Here is an 18,337-nt window from a genome sequence, read left to right as displayed (position 1 = left end):
CCATTACAACATTGTATGGCTTCCCAAACAGCAAGGTACTTTCTTATACTCATGAGACCAATGTTTATGCAGAGCAGGCTCACCCCTGAAATAGGTCACTTGATTCCTTTCATATGGTGACCATGTGATTCTCTGTTTTGTAGTTATTTTGTTACTAAAAACTACCCATCTGTGATGCAAAGATAACTTACAATACAGATATTTTTTCCCATTAGTAAGTTTTATGTATTTGGTTGTGAAAAAAAGTAATTTGGACATCTAAGATAAAATCATCTAAAAAGTAAGGTTATTAGAAATCCTCCATCAAGATATCTGGGTACAAGCATTAAGTCAAGATTCAGTCGACTGTTAAAACCTGGTAAATATTAACTTACTTTAAAAGGGTTTAAAAAAATTTTTTTTTGCATTTACATGGTATAAACTATAGGTAATAAATGCATGAAAAGAATACATCTTCACATCCTGACATATAAACTTTCTATGAAAAATCTGAAAATAAGCCTGTTTTAAGTTTAGGCGCCTGTCCTTGGGCAACCTGAACTTATTTAGGAAGTTGTTAGAAAGAAATTCAGGTAATCATAACACTTTTTATAGCTCATTTGGTAGCATTTTTATATTTTACTCTTACCTTTACGAGGACTGCTAAAAGCAATCACCATATGAAAAAATGTCTTTACCTTCTACAAAAATCAAAACATTTCCACAGGTGGCTCAATGTCCCATGCAAAGAAAGTAAACCATAACTACCATTTTCTCAGTGCCTACCATGTGCTGAGATTTGGGGTAAGCAGCTTACACTTATTATTTCTAATTTTTACAATAAGGCTAAAAGAGAGGGTCCCAGGAAACAGACGCTGAGGAGACCGTGCAGGAGGCTTAGAGCAGAGGGCTCTTCAGAACAGCACTTATGAGCAAACGAGGAGCAGGATGGGGTAGAAAGACGAGTTGAAGTAACTCACGGTTGCAGCGGAGGCCTCGGTTAATCCTAAAGTGAGGTATGGAACCTGGATGACCCTTCAGAGTTGCCCTGGATTGAGGCAAGGAGGCTGTACCTTTGTATTTCAGCACTGACCAATCACTGGGTCCCGGATGCCACTGGAGAGGGAGCCTAACCTTGGGCAACGGGAAATTCCTGGGAGAAATCCAACCAGAAGCCATCACCAATCAGTGCTCCAGGCAGCTGGTGGAGATGCACCAGTGTCTCATTCCTGGAGGAGGGGTCCGGGCAGTATATTACATATCACAGAAGATATGTGATGCATCGCTATGTAAAAGAAAAGAGAACTAAGAGAAAGGTAAGAGCTTATCCAAGGTCACTATCAGAGTGTCCTTAATGCAAATTCATCTTAGCTTTCAAAACTAGTACCTGGTATGCTTCTCTCCTGCAGACATTGAAAAGTACAGAAAGTCACTGTATTTACCTTTTTGCCATGGTTGCCGGGAAGTTCATAGCTCGTTTTACTATTTAGCTGAAGTAACCATATTTACCTGCTATACTCCCTGTACTCTGATTTCTCATTTTCTGATTCTATTTTTAGCTTTCTTCATATGCATATTCCCTTATTTGTATATCTATATTATACAAGACAGTGTCTCATCCTCATCATCTCCAAGAAGAGTATCCAAATCATTTACACATCAGGTGAACAATGGCAGGCATAAAATAATGGACACTCCGTGGCCTCCTTTGGTAAGCCACATCCTTACCCACTTTTACTGTCAAAAAGTAATTCTACTTTGTAAATGTTTCTCCTTCTATAATGTCAAACTTACTTCCTTTAAGAGCAGCTGGTAGTCCAATAAATACCATCATGTACATAAAGGCTTGAATGAATGACTGAATGAGCCTTCTACAATAAAAGCCTTATGTTTCAACATTTGTTTTAAATTCTTCCTTGGGACTTCCAAATCAATGTTTCTCACTGTGTTTACAATCTTAGGACACCATGAATTATCTGCAAGAATTTTTTAAATTTGTGTTTTCATTTCTATGACAAGAAGCATGTATGAGCACAATGATGTCCATCTGGGTGTTGCTATGTGATTTTGGTATTTTTGGCATTTATGACTTTATGATTTCATTGTTGCCAAAATATTAGTTCAACTGTCAAATTTTAATAAAGGGGGGCTGATAATTCACAAGGTGACAGTATAATCAAGTGGTTAAGAGCATGGAGTCACACTCCTTAGTCTGGCTTCACCACCTGCTAGCTTTGTGACATTAGACAAATTAATCTCTCTCTGCCTCAATTTCTCCATCTGTAAAGTGGAGCTAAAAACAGTACCTCCATCATAGATTTGTTGTGTTAAATGAAAAAATTCAAGCAGAGCATTTAAAACAGTGTTTGCTTAATAGCCTGTACTCAGTAAATGTTAACTATTTGTTATTATTACAAAAATGATAGTCCGACCATTTGGAGACCAAGGTGCCTTATGTAAAGGTCAGTTCAAGTAGAGAAAAAGTAGCAGCAAAGTTTTATCACTAAGCACATGGTAAGAATAACAAACTCAAAAGAACCTTACTGTAGCAGTCAGTATCAGAACCGTGTTTGGAAAAGCAGGTAAGTTTCAGCTGAACTACACCATCCAATATTAAAAGAATGCTCACTTGATTTTTCTGTTTTTTAGTTTTATTAGCACTTAAAAAATATTGTATAAAGTTGGTTATGTTTAATAACATGTGAAATCTATAAGTAAAAGTTTAGATTTAGGTTTGTTACATGTTAAGTAACATTGTTATACAAACATGTTTTTGCCACACATTATTCAAGTTTCATAAACACCTGGCTTTGTCATCACAGCTTCAACTTCATATTTATTCTTTTATAGTTAAAAGCCAATCATTTAACCATTTTCAAAGGTTTATAGTCTTAGCAAGAATATGGTGACTAACACATTGATACATAAACAAGGGAGAAAAAAGGAATCCTAACTACCCATCCAGAGTGAGGATTTGGTCTCACTCACTGCGCAACCTGTTTGCAAGAAGCAGGTGGCAGGCATGAATCAAATAAGAAGTATAAATGACCTTTACATTTTCTTGGAGTTCAATAAAACAAAAAGCATGTAGACCTCTCATTTTTGGTGCATGGAAATTTTACTGGAATTAAAATCAGATTCAGCACTTCTTGAAAAATAACATTTCACAGATATGTAGTTATGCTACAGTGGAGAAGGTAAAATTCTTCCCTTGCTTTTTTCTCTTAATTTTGTAATGTGGTTTACGTAATTTATATTAAAAATATTTTATATTGTTCTAAAATTGGCACAACTCTAATTTCTCAAGCCCAACTATTAACCATGTTTCCTAGTTTGCACAAAAGAGAAGGAACGTTACCTATTTCTGCTGAAAACTGCACCTTCAGGACCAGCACAGACGTGCTTATTATCTAATGACTGCATGAATACCAACAATATGGCACTTTGCTGCTTGGAGGGGTAAAAGTGACAACTGAACGTATCACAATAAGAAGGTGTAATATGAAATCATGTAAATCATTCTTAATAAAGCCAAGGCAAATGTATTTCTTATGCATAATGAAAGGTAGAGAGCTCAAACTTTCTAAGGTCAATGAGGCTGATATAAAGGAATATCATATTTGAGCGGTTTTCTAATTGTGTTGTTTTGAATTAACATATTTAAAATATACTGTTTTCTACCAGAATATAAGCTCTTTGAAGACAGGTGGGGTTTTTTTTCAGTTTTATTCATTGAAGTATTCCCAGTACCTGGCACCCAGAAGTGGCTCAATAGATTTTCACTAAATGAATGAATAAATGAAAACTCCTTAAGACTGTATGTGGCAGTTGAGAGGTCAAATATAAGGTCAAGGTACTTTTTGACCTATCACACTCTTCTTTCTAAATCATAAACCAGCTCTATCCATTTAGAGAAAAGTATTTGTAAATTTTAAATAATAATGATAAAAGCAGGTTTTGGTAGGTATGAACTTTATTCTGGTTTTATTAATATCAAGTACAAACATAATTGACTTTTTGGATAAATGAAGTAATCTGAAGGTAGATAGTAGAGAAACAACATTGTGAGTTTCAAAAATTCAGGCTATTACAACAAAGTCATCTTACACAGGCTGAGAAAATGCAACTAGAAAACATATCTAGGTAAATAACTTCCATTCTACTGTATCACTTTATATTGAATGAAGTATTATTTGGTAGCTCAAAAAATGTAATTTATGAATACAGCCAAGAACACATATATAAAAAGATGATGGCTGTTATTCCTAAGATGTCTGAGAATAAACACAGGTCTGTATTTTACTAAGAAATAACACCACATCCCACCCACTAAGTGACAAGGTAACACTCACTTGATTGGTGCCAAGAAAAAAAAGTATTTCCATTGGCTCTCAAGGACTCTCTCAACTACAAATAGGTAAGAATTATACAGATTTAAATACATGCCTTATTCCAATATGAAGACATTTTTCAATTATTCAGAACAATATGGGGGAGACGCCACTTAGATTACAAACCCCAGATAATTTGTAACATATGCAGCACACGAGGTACAGAGTCATTAAGCATTCATTTTGAACACTGAAGGGAGTTTTTGCAATGGTAAACAGCAGGCAGAAGAACGCATTGCATAATCCCCACAACAGAAATAAAATTAAAGACTACCTAATAATCAATGGGCAATCCTAACAACTGTCTAAAATCTAAAGCTTTTTATGGTACTGGTCTTTGTTTTTGAAACTCAAGAAGTTTTTTCTCCCATTTTTTTTTTTTTTAACATTTTGTAAACATTACACAGATACAACCATCCAAAGGGTAGGGGACAGGGGACTGCTATTCCACCTCATCCTAGTGATATGAGCAGACTTCAGAGTGCCTGCATGACAATTAACATTTGAAATTTTAGATCTCAATCAAGAGAGTCTGTATATAGCCTGGATGTAACAGACAGGACTGCCCTAAAACAGTGCTTTAGTTGGATCTCATTGGGTTCTAGAACCAACTCTAGGGAATTCCCTGGCAGCCCAGTGGTTAGGACTCTGCGCTTCCACTGCAGGGGGCACAGGTTTGATCCCTGGTCGGGGAACTAAGATCCCACATGCCATGTGGCAAGGCTAAAAAAAAAAAGAACCAATTCTTAAAACTTCGGCTATGAGGTACTGTGATGATCTCTGAGGACTACAACTAAGAATCCTCTGGGTGAGTTGGTAGAGAAGTACATAGTGAGTTGTATGCCAGGTTAAGATCTAATAAATCCGATAAATTAGAATTTTCTGATTCTCCGAAACAGCTCCACTAGTTTTGGTATATCTGAAATCCGTTCTCTTCTCTTCGTTTTCACTGCGACTGCTTTATTTCACCTCCTGTCTAGCTCACTGCAAGGAGCCTCTAAATGGTCTCTGTGCTTCCAGTCTCACCCTTTCCAATTCATTTTCCACCTTACAGCCAGTTCTGGAACCTAAGATGAACCATGCCACTCCCCAGCTGAAAATTCTTTGATAATTTAGGATAAAGTCCAAACTCCTTAGCCCATCATCTGACCTCGTGTTTATGTCTCCCGTCTCATTTCTTACTGCTTCCCACCTCCTTTCACCCTTTCCCTCAAACCCTAGGCTCCACCTGTCTAGAACTACACAGTATAAAATTTTTCACCAGAATATCTGGGACATGACCTGTTCCAAATTAATGATGTTTCTGGAGTTTTGATACCTTAAGTCTAAAGTAGCACAATGATCTCTCAACTTGATCTCACCTCATTCTCTTCCATTCCTTTCTTATCTAACTGCAGGTTCTGGCCCATCAGTACGTTGGGCAATTTTAATGAGCTGCGGGCACCTTTCTAAACACCCCAAGTGGGAGATGAAGAGACAGCGCCCAGGGGAACAGGACCTGTTCTGGTGCAGAGCACCCGGGTTGGCGAGACGGTAGCTAGAGAGACAGGGGTGAATGGAGAGCTGGTAGAGGTTAGAAGGGGTGGTGCAGGTGAGGGGCATTTGAAGACCCCCAGTTTGGGGGAGGGGGAATAGCTGAGCCCTGGGCACAGAGCAGACAAGTAATAATGGGGAGGTGTGACGCCCGCCCACCAGGTGTTGGCGCACATCAGTGGGGTCACATCAAGCAAACCTGGAGCATCCCTGGTCTACCCCATGCCCTCCCGGAATGTGTCACTGCAGCTGCAGGGCCTCCAGGAGAAAGACTCCGGACCCTACCTCTGTTCCGTGAACTTGCAAGACAGTCAAGGCACTGTTCGAGGTCACAGCAGCAAGACTTTAGAACTCAATGTGCTGGGTAAGTGAGAGGCACCCGTGGGAGGTCGGGCAGGTCTCTCCCCCAAGAGACTGAGTGTGAAGGTTGGGGGAGGGGCAAACAGAGTGACGGGCGTCCGTGTGTGGGAGCGGGGGAGGGGAGCCGCTAGCCCCCGTATGTGAGTTTTTAACCTGTCTCCCCTCCCCCAGTTCCTCCAGCTCCTCCATCCTGCCGCCTCCGGGGCGTGCCCCACGTGGGGACCAACGTGACCCTGAGCTGCCAGTCCCCAAGGAGTAAGCCCGCTGCCCAATACCAGTGGGTGCGGTCACCCCCATCCTCCCAGGTCTTCTTTGCACCTGTTTTAGGTGAGGGAACTTCTGGAGACACTGAGAGTGTGGCTGGGGTAGAGGAAAGATGACGTACCAGAGGGGCCGGGGTGCCAGGGGAGGCAATGCTGAAAAGCACTGGCGGGGGGGTGGGGGCGGGTGGGGGCTGGAGAAAGAGGCCCTGCCAGGTGCCGGCACGTGCTGCAGACTTAGGTTACTCAAGAGGCGCTGGGGCTAGAAGATCTGCATTCACATAGGGTGGAACATACCAGAGAGTACTGCACAGTTAAGTATAGTGTCATTATGTGGGTTAAATAAGTTAATATTTGTAAAGCACTAAGAACAGTGGATGACACATAGTAAATGCTATATAAGCATTATTATTTTGTGAAATTTGTTTCAGTTATACATATACATGTATATATTTATGCACATATATGTATGTTATGTGAGTACTAGGCCACAGGGTAAAATATATTTCTTCTTCTTGTATGTTCAAAAAGATGCATTGCTTTGTTTTTTCTTTCTAGTATATAAATTAAGGAATGAGCTAGATAATGGGTATTTACATAACTGCAATTCAAACTATAAAAGTTATTTATCAAAACATATAAATTTCTAGAATTGGTATGTCCGCAGTTATCCCAAAACTACCGGCTCCACCCTTTGACGAGGTCCTTGATGACACCACCAGTCACTCATGGTGTCTACAACATACCTTCATGCGCTACGGCAAACTGTTCTTCAACGGAAAGGCATGACTTTTTAAATAGCTGATCACTTAAAATGTTTGGAACTGCATTATTTGGATGCTTCCAACTTTGGATTCTTGGACAAAATAGATTTCACTGTATCTGCAGTTTGCACCACTCTAGGCCATGCTGCCTCTGGGCTTTTACCCCAACTAGTGATCCATCTCTATTCTCTTCTGCCCAGTGTAGTCCCCCCTCACCTTCACGATCCACCTCCTGAAAGCCTAAATTCACATGCCCTCCCTGTGTGTGCCTGCGGCACCATGAGCCTAATGTCCACACAACACCCGGGCCGTGGTCACAGTACTGGCGCTTTAGCAGCCTGACTCCTGCCCTGGAAGGCGGACGCCTTGGCAGTAAACGGTACACTGCTGTATTTCCAGGGCCTCCCACAGGAGGCACTCGAGTACCTGCTGGTTAATAACAAAAAAAAAAAATGAAGTCCTTATTTCAGACCTTAGTATTTAAAGAAACCCTGTGATGAATCTGTCAGATGAGTCTGATGACAGGGAATGGGTAAGATTTCCAAATCCTCCCCCAGGTGCTTGGACTTCAGCCAACCGTTAAGCTCCACGCCTCTCTCCTGTTTCCCATGGGCAGTGGAATTCGAGGGCCCAGGCCCTCTACATCTGCCAAGAAGGATATCGAAAAGACGCTCAAAGTTCTAAAGCAGTGGTCTTTAATTGTGGTACCTATATGCCTTTTTTAATGACAGATCAAGGCACCTTAAACCTTAGGGATTCCTGTCATTCTCAGTCTTGCATGTATTTTTTAGGCATGAAGCTTGGCTGCTGGATTTAGAATAGCCAGAGGAATATAGGTTAGCGATATTGTTTATTTTTAAATGTAAGTGTAATACTGTCTGATCGTCAACATTTTCAACGTATATTTGATAAAACCTATAGATAAGAATTGGAGTGAATCTTTCAGATTCAGGGTACATTATTCAATAAATTTTACAGCCAATTCTCATCTTACTCATCTTATACTAGATTTAATATGTCCTATATCCTGTTAATTTCCCATAAACTTTCAAACATGTGACGAAAAAATTTTAATGTCAGCTTTAAAATGTTCAAGAGTGCACGGATTTCAAAACTCTTTGGGGAGTACATAAGCAAAAAAGTTTGATCACCATTATTCCAAAGGTGTTCTGGCCAATGTAACTGCCACTAGCTAGCCACATATGGCTATTTAAATTTAAATTAATTGAGATTAAAAATTTGGTTTCACAGTCACATTTCAAGTGTTCAATCACCACCTGTGGCCAGTGGCTACTGCACAGTGGCTGCTGGAGAGTGTAGATACGGAACACTCAAATCACCACAGAAGGTTCTATTGGACAGCACTGTCCTAGAGAACCAAGAATATGACATGGTTTGCTCCAGCCAACTGAGGTTATAATACTTTATTCCTTACAGGAAAAGTTCCTCTTCCTGTGATGGTGGACCATATCTCTTGACTTCTACGAGGTTCCTCCTACTCAGGGGTAAAGAGACAGGGAGGGCAAGAAGAAGAAACTTTGAGCTCCTTTTGGAGGTTTGAGTGTGTAGTCAAGAGAATCCTTTCATAAAATAAAGACTTCTTTAATATTCTGAATAATAACTTTTTACCTACATTGTTCAATATGGTAGCCACTAGCAGCCACATGTAGTTATTTATAATTTAAAAATTAATTAATTAAAATGAAATATAATTAAAAATTCAGTTCCTCAAACACACTAGCCACATTCCAAAAGCTCAGCAGCCACATGTGGCTGGTGACTATCACACGGAACTGCAGCAAACACAGAACGTTTCCATCATTACAGGAAGTTTTATTGAACTACACTGTTTTGTACTATGGATTTTCTAATTTTTTTTCCTTTTATATATCTTCTTAATGAAGGATCCAGAATATTTCACTCCACTCTTCAGTAGGCTTCCCAAAATGCCAGGAAATAAACTCAGATGCCTGCCTGTTCATGCAGTTTTAACATGTGCTTACTAGATCCCTTACCTCCAAAACTGAAAGCCTAAATATAAATGTGTGGCTAGGAGTCTAGGATGGTCTATTCTTTTAGGATACATATCAAGCCTTTGTCAGATTCACAAGCAGACAAAAACACTGGAACACACAAGCTTTCGGGTGGCAATGACTTCAGAATAACAGAAATGGAAGGAGACAAATCTCACTAAATCTTACGAACTCTCTGAGTGGTATACCGTATTTCTGGAAAATCTTTCAACGATAACGCAGAAGGAAAGTCTTGTCTGCAAACACCAGAGAAGAGTCCTCAGAGATACACAATCTTAAAATGCTTAAACAGGGACAATGGTATCTTTGGGCTCCAAGTTATCTTTGCCCTATTGGTTCTCACAGACAAATAATGACAAGTCTTGATAGCTAAAATGAAGACCACATATACTATACTGTGATTTGTCTGCTAAAGTACAATATTTGTTCCAAAGATTATGATGAATTATGATGAACAGATCTAAGCAAAGTCCCTAAAAGATTAATCATCTTGCTTGCTAGGCAGAAGACTCCCTACCACTTTTAAATTTACCTGATGGGCAACCAGCATTGATCCAGCAAAAACAAGTTTTTCAGGTCATACAATCACCTTGCATTTCAACTTGAGGGAGAGCTAAAAGTACACATCTGTTTCAAAGACATAAAGCCAAACCTCAAGAGGCAAATTTTTGGAGAGCACCCAAAAATATGGGACTTGAGAATGGGTTTTGCAGTGCATCAGATTAGCTGACTGAACTGTGAATACAGCATCTGGCTCAGAAGTGAATGCTTTCATGAATTCCAAGTCTAGATAGGTCTTTCAACTACTACAGCATGGACTGTGCTGAGATCTCTCCCTCCTTTGCAGTTATCACACTTATTGTCTGCTTCTGTCATTCGACACTCAATCAAGCATACTATCCCCTGTGTTGTCTTGTACAGCTGTTTAACTTTGGTTGTGTGTTTACAGACTTCAACTGCACTGTAGGCTCTCGGACTGTACATTACAGTTCTTTTCTTCGTCCTAACATCTAGCAGACAGTAAACACTCAAGTATTTGGCGAATGGAGATATGAAGACAAGGTCTACAGAAAAGAACAGAAAACCACCTATTTGTTAATCTGACTCCAAAATTAGGCTGAAATTGCTAGGAGACTAAATTTCTTCTGGCAAACGAACAAAAAGCAACAAAACTTTAGAATCAAACAATAACGTGTAGCAAGGCAGTCTCAAACACATCCATTTTATCCAAATGGCTGAACAAATACCAATAACAGGACATGTCAGACTTCAAAATGAAAGTCTTTGCAGCAATAAAAAAAAAGTTTATATCTGACTTTAAGTTAATATTCTGTGTGCTTAGAAATATACATATTCGCTTGGAGAGTATTTAAAAATAGTACTTTGGTAGCAAAATCCAAGAGTCATTAATTCAATTTCAATATTTAAAACTTTAATACTTTCACTGTATAGATAAGAGGACTGAGGCACAGTCCAGAGAAGGGAAGTGACGTGCTTTAAGGTTACCCAGGAAGGTGGTCTGCGAAGAGGCTGGGACAGGACTCAGCTTGCTGTTGCCTTCACATGATGAGGTGAAGGATGCTACAACAATATATTGAAACTATGATTAAGGGCAAGTTTCAGGGAAAAACTGAAGTTACTATGTATCATGCTTCCTTTCAAATTTAGAAGAAATTATTTACTGGGTCTACATAATTGAATTTTGATAGATATTTAAATACATTTGACCAGAAATGTAATTGACGCACATGGTGTTCCTTCCCTGGGTGCCTCTGACATGAGTTCACACTTAAGTGAGCTACATTAGCCTAAACAAGATGTGTTTCCAGGTCCATATCTTACTGCACTACTTTGTTTCTATTTTTCAAATTCTAAAGCAAAAAGGATTACTTAATTTCTTTTTGCAGTTCTCATTAACACGATAAAGTGAAGGAGATTTCTGAATTACTTGTTCTAAATTGGCATTTCTGAAACTAGGCTCGAAAGATTTGTTTCAGGGGTTTGGGATTCTCTGAGAATTTTCTAAGGTTGTGTTTTTATTTTCATAAATGTAATCTGGAGTACTTGGATCCACCTCATAATTGTGTAAAGCTATGATTTCAGTGACTACATGTCCTTCTATGCTTAAGATTATAATTCATATTAAGCCTCCTAGAGGGACAGAGCTTAGTTTTTAATGCAGTTTTTTCAAATTGGGTTTCAAAGTCTATGTTTTGGGGTTAAAGTTTGAGTAACACTGCTCTAGATTTCTATACTTTCCAAAATCCTCCTTCTAGACTTAGTTTATTTGGTGAACTTAACAAATATGTATCCAGTGCCTACTATGTGCTAGGCACTGGAAATACTGTTGTGAATAAGAGAGACCAGAACTTGTCCTTACGGAGCTTATAATTCCGGCAGGAAAGACCTACATTGTTAATGAAGAAGTCTGGTTCCTTGGTTGAAATCAGACTTAAGGAGTAGAGCACTTAAAAAAGAAAACAAAAAACAGTTATCTACCCTCCTTGCCAACTGCTGCTGTGGATCAGAGAACCCATCACCATCATCTATATAGTCTCAAAATAGTCTAAGAGCTTGAGGTCAATTTGATCTTATCTGTTTGGAGACAGATAAGACAATCCTCTTTTAAAAATTCTTCAGAGACACTTTATCTCCTTTCCTTGCTTTAGGTTATGTTTCTCATAACCAGACAAAGATGCAACCCAACTAAAGATCTCCTGGTTATTTGAGAAACAGTTTTATCATCAGTGAGATTTATAAGTAGTGAGTTTTAGATAAGACACTGTTTCCTTTTGATTGGGAAATTTCTATGGACAAAAATCAATAAAGCTAGAAAAATTACAAATACCTAAAGTGCACTTCTAAACTCAAGAAAAGTTCATGGATAGATGCTAAACAGTACAATGCAAAAACTCTCCCCCAAATTTAACCTTGAACAGAACAACAAGTGAGATTCAGAGAACAGTGGCTACTATTAGCTACTACTTGAATCCTACCTATTAACCATCACTTTAATAACATCCTTGTTCAAAAAAGGCGGGGAGGGGGGGGACGGAACCCAGAGGTACATGTTATCAGTAAACCAATTTAGTTTTGTAAGTGAGAAATGGGTGTCAAATTCCCTGAACAACAGTTAATAGGTTTGAAATATCTTGGTCTCTGGACCAAATTTTCTAAGCAACAATGTCCTCAGATGAGCACTACTTGAGCCAAGATCTCTGGAACTTTGGAGCAATCTCCTTCTCTAGTGTGAGTATGATAGTTCTCACTGGGTTTCTACCCGCCAAGGAGTTCCCCAAAAAGTGTCATCCCTGCCAGAAGCACACAGATACTGTAACTCTGAACAAGAAGGAGTTCCGTGAAAACTGGGAGAAAGAATCCTACCAGAATCTTTTAGCAGACACTGTGAAGAGGGAACCAGCTTACCTAAAAAACAACTCCGTATCTGCCAAGACTACAAATCTGAACTCCTAGATTAAAAGTCAGTAGCAAGAGCAAAACGATAACCCGGCTGAAGGTGAAATTTCTAGCCTAAATTAACACAAGGATGGCCAGATGCACAGTGAGAACTTTACTTGTCACCGCAGCCGGCACAACAGCTAAAGCAGGGGAAAACGGGCTTTCAAGAAGGAGTTTAGTCAGAAACATAGCTGGGCCTCAAACCAACCTAACTCTGCAAGCATCACACTCCAAATTCCAGACCAACTACCAGCCAGGCTAACTGTGTGCTCCTAACTCCAAGAAAGCAATACACTATCTGGCTACAACCGAGTCTTTCCAATTCTCCAAAGCACCTCAAGACTTGGTCGCTCTTCGAGTTAGAAGCAAGCTCAAGTCGGAAGCAAGACGACTGACACAAAGGCCATCGTCCGAAGGCGCCTTTCGTACGGCTCTGCCCCTGCCACTCACTTGAAAATTCCTAAACTGGGGGCTCAGCGGCCCCGCTCTTCTACCCTTGCTCCATCCCGCCCCGGCCGGTAAGCCTCTGCCTAGGAGCCCCCGGCCTAGAACAAAGCGAGGGGCCCCAGCGGTGGGGGCGAGAGGCGCGGGCAGCACGGGGACCGCCGCCCGCCGCACAATGAGAAACTACCAACTTCAGAGCGCAAGAACATCCTCAATTGGCAAGAAAGAGGGGCGGCGGCAGGCACGCCCAACTTCAAACTCAGGAAACCTACGGGCTGGCGGCCATCTGGAAAAAAGCCCCCTTCCCAGGGAGAGAAGAAAAAGGCGGAGGAGATGCGAATCGCCCACCGGGCCCCGGAGGGGAGCCCTGCGCTCAGACCGGCCCCCGCCCCCGAGGCCCGCTTCCCCGCCTTCTCTCTGCCTCTGGTTCGCTGCCCCAGGCCGGGCGGCCGGTTACCTTGATGCGCTCCCGGCACTGGGACGGGGTCCGCTCGTAGCCCAGCTCGGCCAGGGCCCGGGACACGCGCTCGTACATGGCTGGCCCGGGGGCCTTGCTGCCGAACACCGTGCCGGCTCCCTCCAGCTGCTGGTACCGCGCCTCCACCAGCCGCTCGTTGCCCCACACTGCGATGAGCGCGTTCGTCTCGGCCGGCGTCCACGACATGCCCCGGCAGGCGGCGGCGGCGGCTGCCGCAGCCCCGCCACCGCCGCCACCAGGGGAGAAGGAGACCGAGGACGAGGCGGCGCTGCGGCCCCCCAGCCCCAGCCCGAGACCCCCGGACGCCGCTGCCCCCGAGCCCGCCGCACTGCCCGGCCCGAGCGGGGAGGCACCCCGAGGCGTGGAAGGGTCGGAGAGCGATGGATTTCCGTCGCTTAGGCCACCAGGAGAAGCCGGGGAGAGCACCTCCATCTTCGGGATTTTTAGCGGCGAGTTGGCGGGCAGCTCCGAGCCACAGGGCGCAGCCATCTTCCAAGCGGCCGCCGCTGCACCGCCCGGAAGTGACGCGCCCGCGCATCCGGCCGCCGCGGACTCCGGGGCTGCCCTCGGGCCTGGCTCTCCAGCGGGCGGACGGCTGCGGGCCCTGGCGGCCCCGCGGAGGCCGCTTGCCGCCCCAGGCCTCTCACCGCGAGTCCGGCCGCGCCGCCCGCTTCTCTCCCGGGGCGAGGGGCGGCGGTGAGGCGCGCCGAAGCCCCGAGCCGAGGAGTAGGGTGGGGGCATGAGGGCGCTGGTGTGAGGAACCGATTGAAGCCTTCCCACTTCCTCTCCAATCTCAGCCCCTGGGAGGAGGGGTGAGGCCCGCGAGGGGGCCCAGAGTTAAGGAGGACTTGACCATTTCGCTCGCTCGCTCGCCTCTCTCCCTCCGCTCTGCCGCTCCCCACTCGGAACTGGCCTCGGGGTGCAGAGGCTGACGTCCAGGGCGGAGGCTGGGGAGCCCTGCGCAGGGCACAGCTAGGAAGGCGCCGAGGCTGCCGGGGGAGGGTTTCTGGGGAAGACTTTAAAAAGCATTTGGGGACCAGGGTTAGAGTTCCTGCGGCGTAGCTTTTCAAGAAATCCAAGCGCATTATTTGAAGAGCAACTCTGATTCCAGTTCCGATCTATTTTCTAGTTAATCTGGGTGGGTGTGACGATTTGTAGAATAGTTAGATGTCTTTATTGCGCTTGCACGGTTTGTCTACAACTTAAATAGGTAGGAACTGCCGAGCTCAGCAGAAAAGTTACTTTACAATACCATTATCCATCCGCCCTAATTTGGGAGTTGCATGTTTTTGCCACAGTGTTTCATGCTCTCAAGTGTAAGGAGGCTAAAAAGAAAACTGTCAAGTATGACAGCTGTTGTGACCTCCGGTAATTAGTGGTAAGCGCGCCTGGACCCTCCATAAGATGCTGCAGTTTAATGAACATTAACGCCCCAAGTCCAATACATCACTGTAAGGTATTTCAATATTCTTCAAAGCCAAAAATCGAATTGTTTATCTTGGAGCTTTAACTTGAAGGCCCTAGCTGATTTTTTTGTTCAAATATGAATAAGCTATGCAATGTTTTTTTAAATAGCAAATATATTTTAGGTTTTTTTTTTTTTTTTAAATAGAGCTAAGGTCAGCTACATTTTAAACTCAGAATCACTCCAGAGAATGACATGGTTGTCATTGGAAAGCCAAAAGAATAGGCAATAGGGTTGAAGTAGAGGAGATAATTGTCTCCGTATGTCATATTAAAATGTCACTGTAGTTTATGTTAGCAATATGAAGAAACAAAGAAATTCCAACATTTATGCTATCTCTTCCTCTTTTTCTAAGAAAAATATATAGTATATGTATAACTGATTCACTTTGCTGTATACCTAAAGCTAACACAACAGTGTAAAGCAACTATACTCCAATAAAAATTAAAAAAATATATTTCACATCCTTCCAAAAATAAATAACTAAATAAAAGATATAGTCTAGCACCTCAGTTAAGTGTATGAATTCTAGAGTCAGAATACCTGGCTTCAAATTCCAATTCTGCAACCTCAGCCAACTTATGTGCCTAACCTCTCAGGGCCTTGGTTTCTTCATCTGTAAAATGAGGATGACCTCACAGTATTGTCATGAGAATAAATGTGTTAATACAGATAAAGCCCTTAGAATGGTGCCTGGTTCACATAAACATGTATGAGCATTAGCTGTCATCTCACTTTGCCTGTACTCTCATTAATAGAATCTTCCCTTTGTCGCTTTCTCTCCACTTCTGGTTCAGTGTTCTCATTTCCAATTCTCTTAAGGGCTCTAGTGGAAGCTCAAACACCTATCAAAGCAAAATTCACTATCATTCAGCCCAACAGTAAGTTTTTTAATGTCATGAGGTGTATGAATGGGAGTGACATGCCTAGAATCATAATGAAATCAGAAACTGCAAGGAGTTTTAAAATCATTGCTTCTCCCGCTCTCATTTTACCACAAGCCTGAAAAAAAAATCCTCCCTCCTTCTACTGTTAATTCTGGATGATTCTCAAATCAACTCTGACTCATTCAGGAAGCCTTCCTAGATGAAGTGGGTTGACTGAGAAGTCTCCCTTCCCACAAACTTCTGTTTCTAGACATTATTTCTATATACTCCCCCCTTTATTCCCACACCCATCAGTCTATCCAATGAGAAAATCTTGTATCAAAAATAAAATTTCTGGGCTTCCCTGGTGGCGCAGTGGTTGAGAATCCACCTGCCAGTGCAGGGGACAAGGGTTCGAACCCTGGTCCGGGAAGATCCCACATGCCACCAAGCAACTAAGCCCGCGAGCCACAACTACTGAGCCTGCGTGCCACAACTACTGAAGCCCACGCGCCTAGAGCCTGTGCTCCGCGACAAGAGAAGCCACTGCAATGAGAAGCCCGCGCACCACAACGAAGAGTATTCCCTGCTCGCCGCAACTAGAGAAAGCCCGTGCACAGCAACGAAAACCCAACGCAGCCAAAAATAAATCTATTAAAAAATATTTTAAAAATAAAATAATGAAATTTCCGTTAACACCCTGAAGTTCAAACGAAGCCAATAATGTAAACGCTATTAATATGTGTTCCATAGTACAGAGGCACTGCTATATAGTCCACCAGGACCATGTGATCATCGTGTTGGCTTCCTGTGGCCGCTCCTGGGTTCCAGAAGTTGTGCGATATACTTGTTCAAGACTTCATGGTTTAATCAGGATTTATGGAATGGCTACTATGATTGAAGTAATATGCTACACCTTTCATTGTGGATCTAAATGGTAGTCATAAGTAGATAAAATCTCATTTGAGAGATAATATATGAAACGTCTCGAAAATAAAATAATGGGCCAAAGAGTGCACAACAATACAAATCTTCCACCTGTAAATATATGCTACTCCCTTTAACCGTATCACCCCTTAACCGTTTCCTCCACAATCTGAGTCAAGTGTTTGTTTTCCCAGCTTTTCTATGAAGCCTTCCCTAATCTGTTGGACAGAAGTCCTCCATCTAATACCCATTCACACGACTTAGCACTTCACATTCATGTTCTCTGTTTCAGAAGCTTAGTTAATTCTGTTGCATACTCTCTTGCTGTGTTTTATGACTGTCAGTGTGTTTGTTGCTTTATCTTTTTGCCCTTCAAATTCCATATCAAGTCCCGTTACCTGTACCTCTAAACTATTTCCTAAATCTGACTACTTCTCAACCCTGGTCCAAGCCTCCATCGTGTCTTTACTGGACAACTGGACTTCCCACTTGCATACTTGCCTGCTTCCACAGTAGCCAGAGTGAACTTGGTATTTTAAAACTTTTTTCTTGTGAGATATAACGTGCATATAGGGGAGTACATAAAACGTACGTGTACAACTACTATATGACTTATGAAACAAATACTGTATAATCACCACCCAAGACAGGAAACAGAATATAGCCAGCACGTTAGAAGCCCTACCTTACAATCCCTTCCCAATGTTAACCCCTATCTCCCTCATAAAGTCACTATCCTGACTGGCCTTTCTTTATAGTTTTATCACTTGATTATACATCGCTAAAAGTTGTCCCTGGTTTTGAATTTTTTGGAAATGAAATCACACGTATTCTGTGTCTGGCTTCTTTCATTCAATATTATGTTTTTAACTAAGATTCATCTATTCTCTATGAGGCTGCAGTTTATTCATTTTTGTTGCTGTAAAATAATCTGTTTTATGAACATATCACATTTTATTTATCCATCCTACTGTTGAATCTTTGGGTTGTCTCTAAATTAGGATGTTATGAATAACGCTGCTACAAACATTCTTGTACATGTCTCCCAGTGCATATGTGCAAGTACTTCTGTAGAGTATATGCCTCCCCCTCCCTTCTTTCCTTCCTCCTTTCCATGTGGATACACAATTACTCCAACTCCATTTACTGAAAAGACCATCCTTTCCTTCCTTTTTTTGTAATGCCAAAAAAAGGCATTTATGTCTCTTTGACATAAATCAAGCGTCCATATGTGCATGGGTCTATTTCTGGGCTCTTCTGTTACATTGGTCCATGTATCCATTTTTCTATTTGTGTTCCTTGTGGCAATATCACACTGCCTTAATAGTGGGTCACACTGGCTTTATGATAAGTCTATATCAAGTACAGAAAGTCCCTC

At 41.9% G+C, this 18,337-nt stretch overlaps 1 protein-coding gene across 6 annotated transcripts in view; it reads right to left on the bottom strand.

Moving 5' to 3' along the window:
* The window catches only part of MSANTD2 (Myb/SANT DNA binding domain containing 2), a 29,097-nt gene extending 14,607 nt beyond the window's left edge, over window positions 1-14,490 (bottom strand). For 4 of the 6 annotated variants that reach the window (XR_004351118.1, XM_032640458.1, XM_032640459.1 and 1 more), the window contains exon 1: window positions 13,681-14,490. Coding sequence is in view for 3 of the 6 variants with exons in the window: in XM_032640458.1 (XP_032496349.1) it covers window positions 13,681-14,442 (762 nt within the window). In the remaining 3 variants the exon portion in view is untranslated. Of the gene's footprint in view, window positions 1-7,269; window positions 7,275-13,680 lie in introns of those variants that run through there. The other 2 variants (XM_032640460.1, XM_032640464.1) reach the window with 2 other exon arrangements.
* Between the last annotated feature and the right edge of the window lie 3,847 nt (window positions 14,491-18,337).

The sequence above is a fragment of the Phocoena sinus genome, chromosome 8, assembly GCF_008692025.1.
Source record: "Phocoena sinus isolate mPhoSin1 chromosome 8, mPhoSin1.pri, whole genome shotgun sequence".
NCBI lineage: Eukaryota > Metazoa > Chordata > Mammalia > Artiodactyla > Phocoenidae > Phocoena > Phocoena sinus.
The sequence above is the reverse complement of the archived record's forward strand: the minus strand, read 5'-3'. Positions and strand labels throughout refer to the sequence as shown.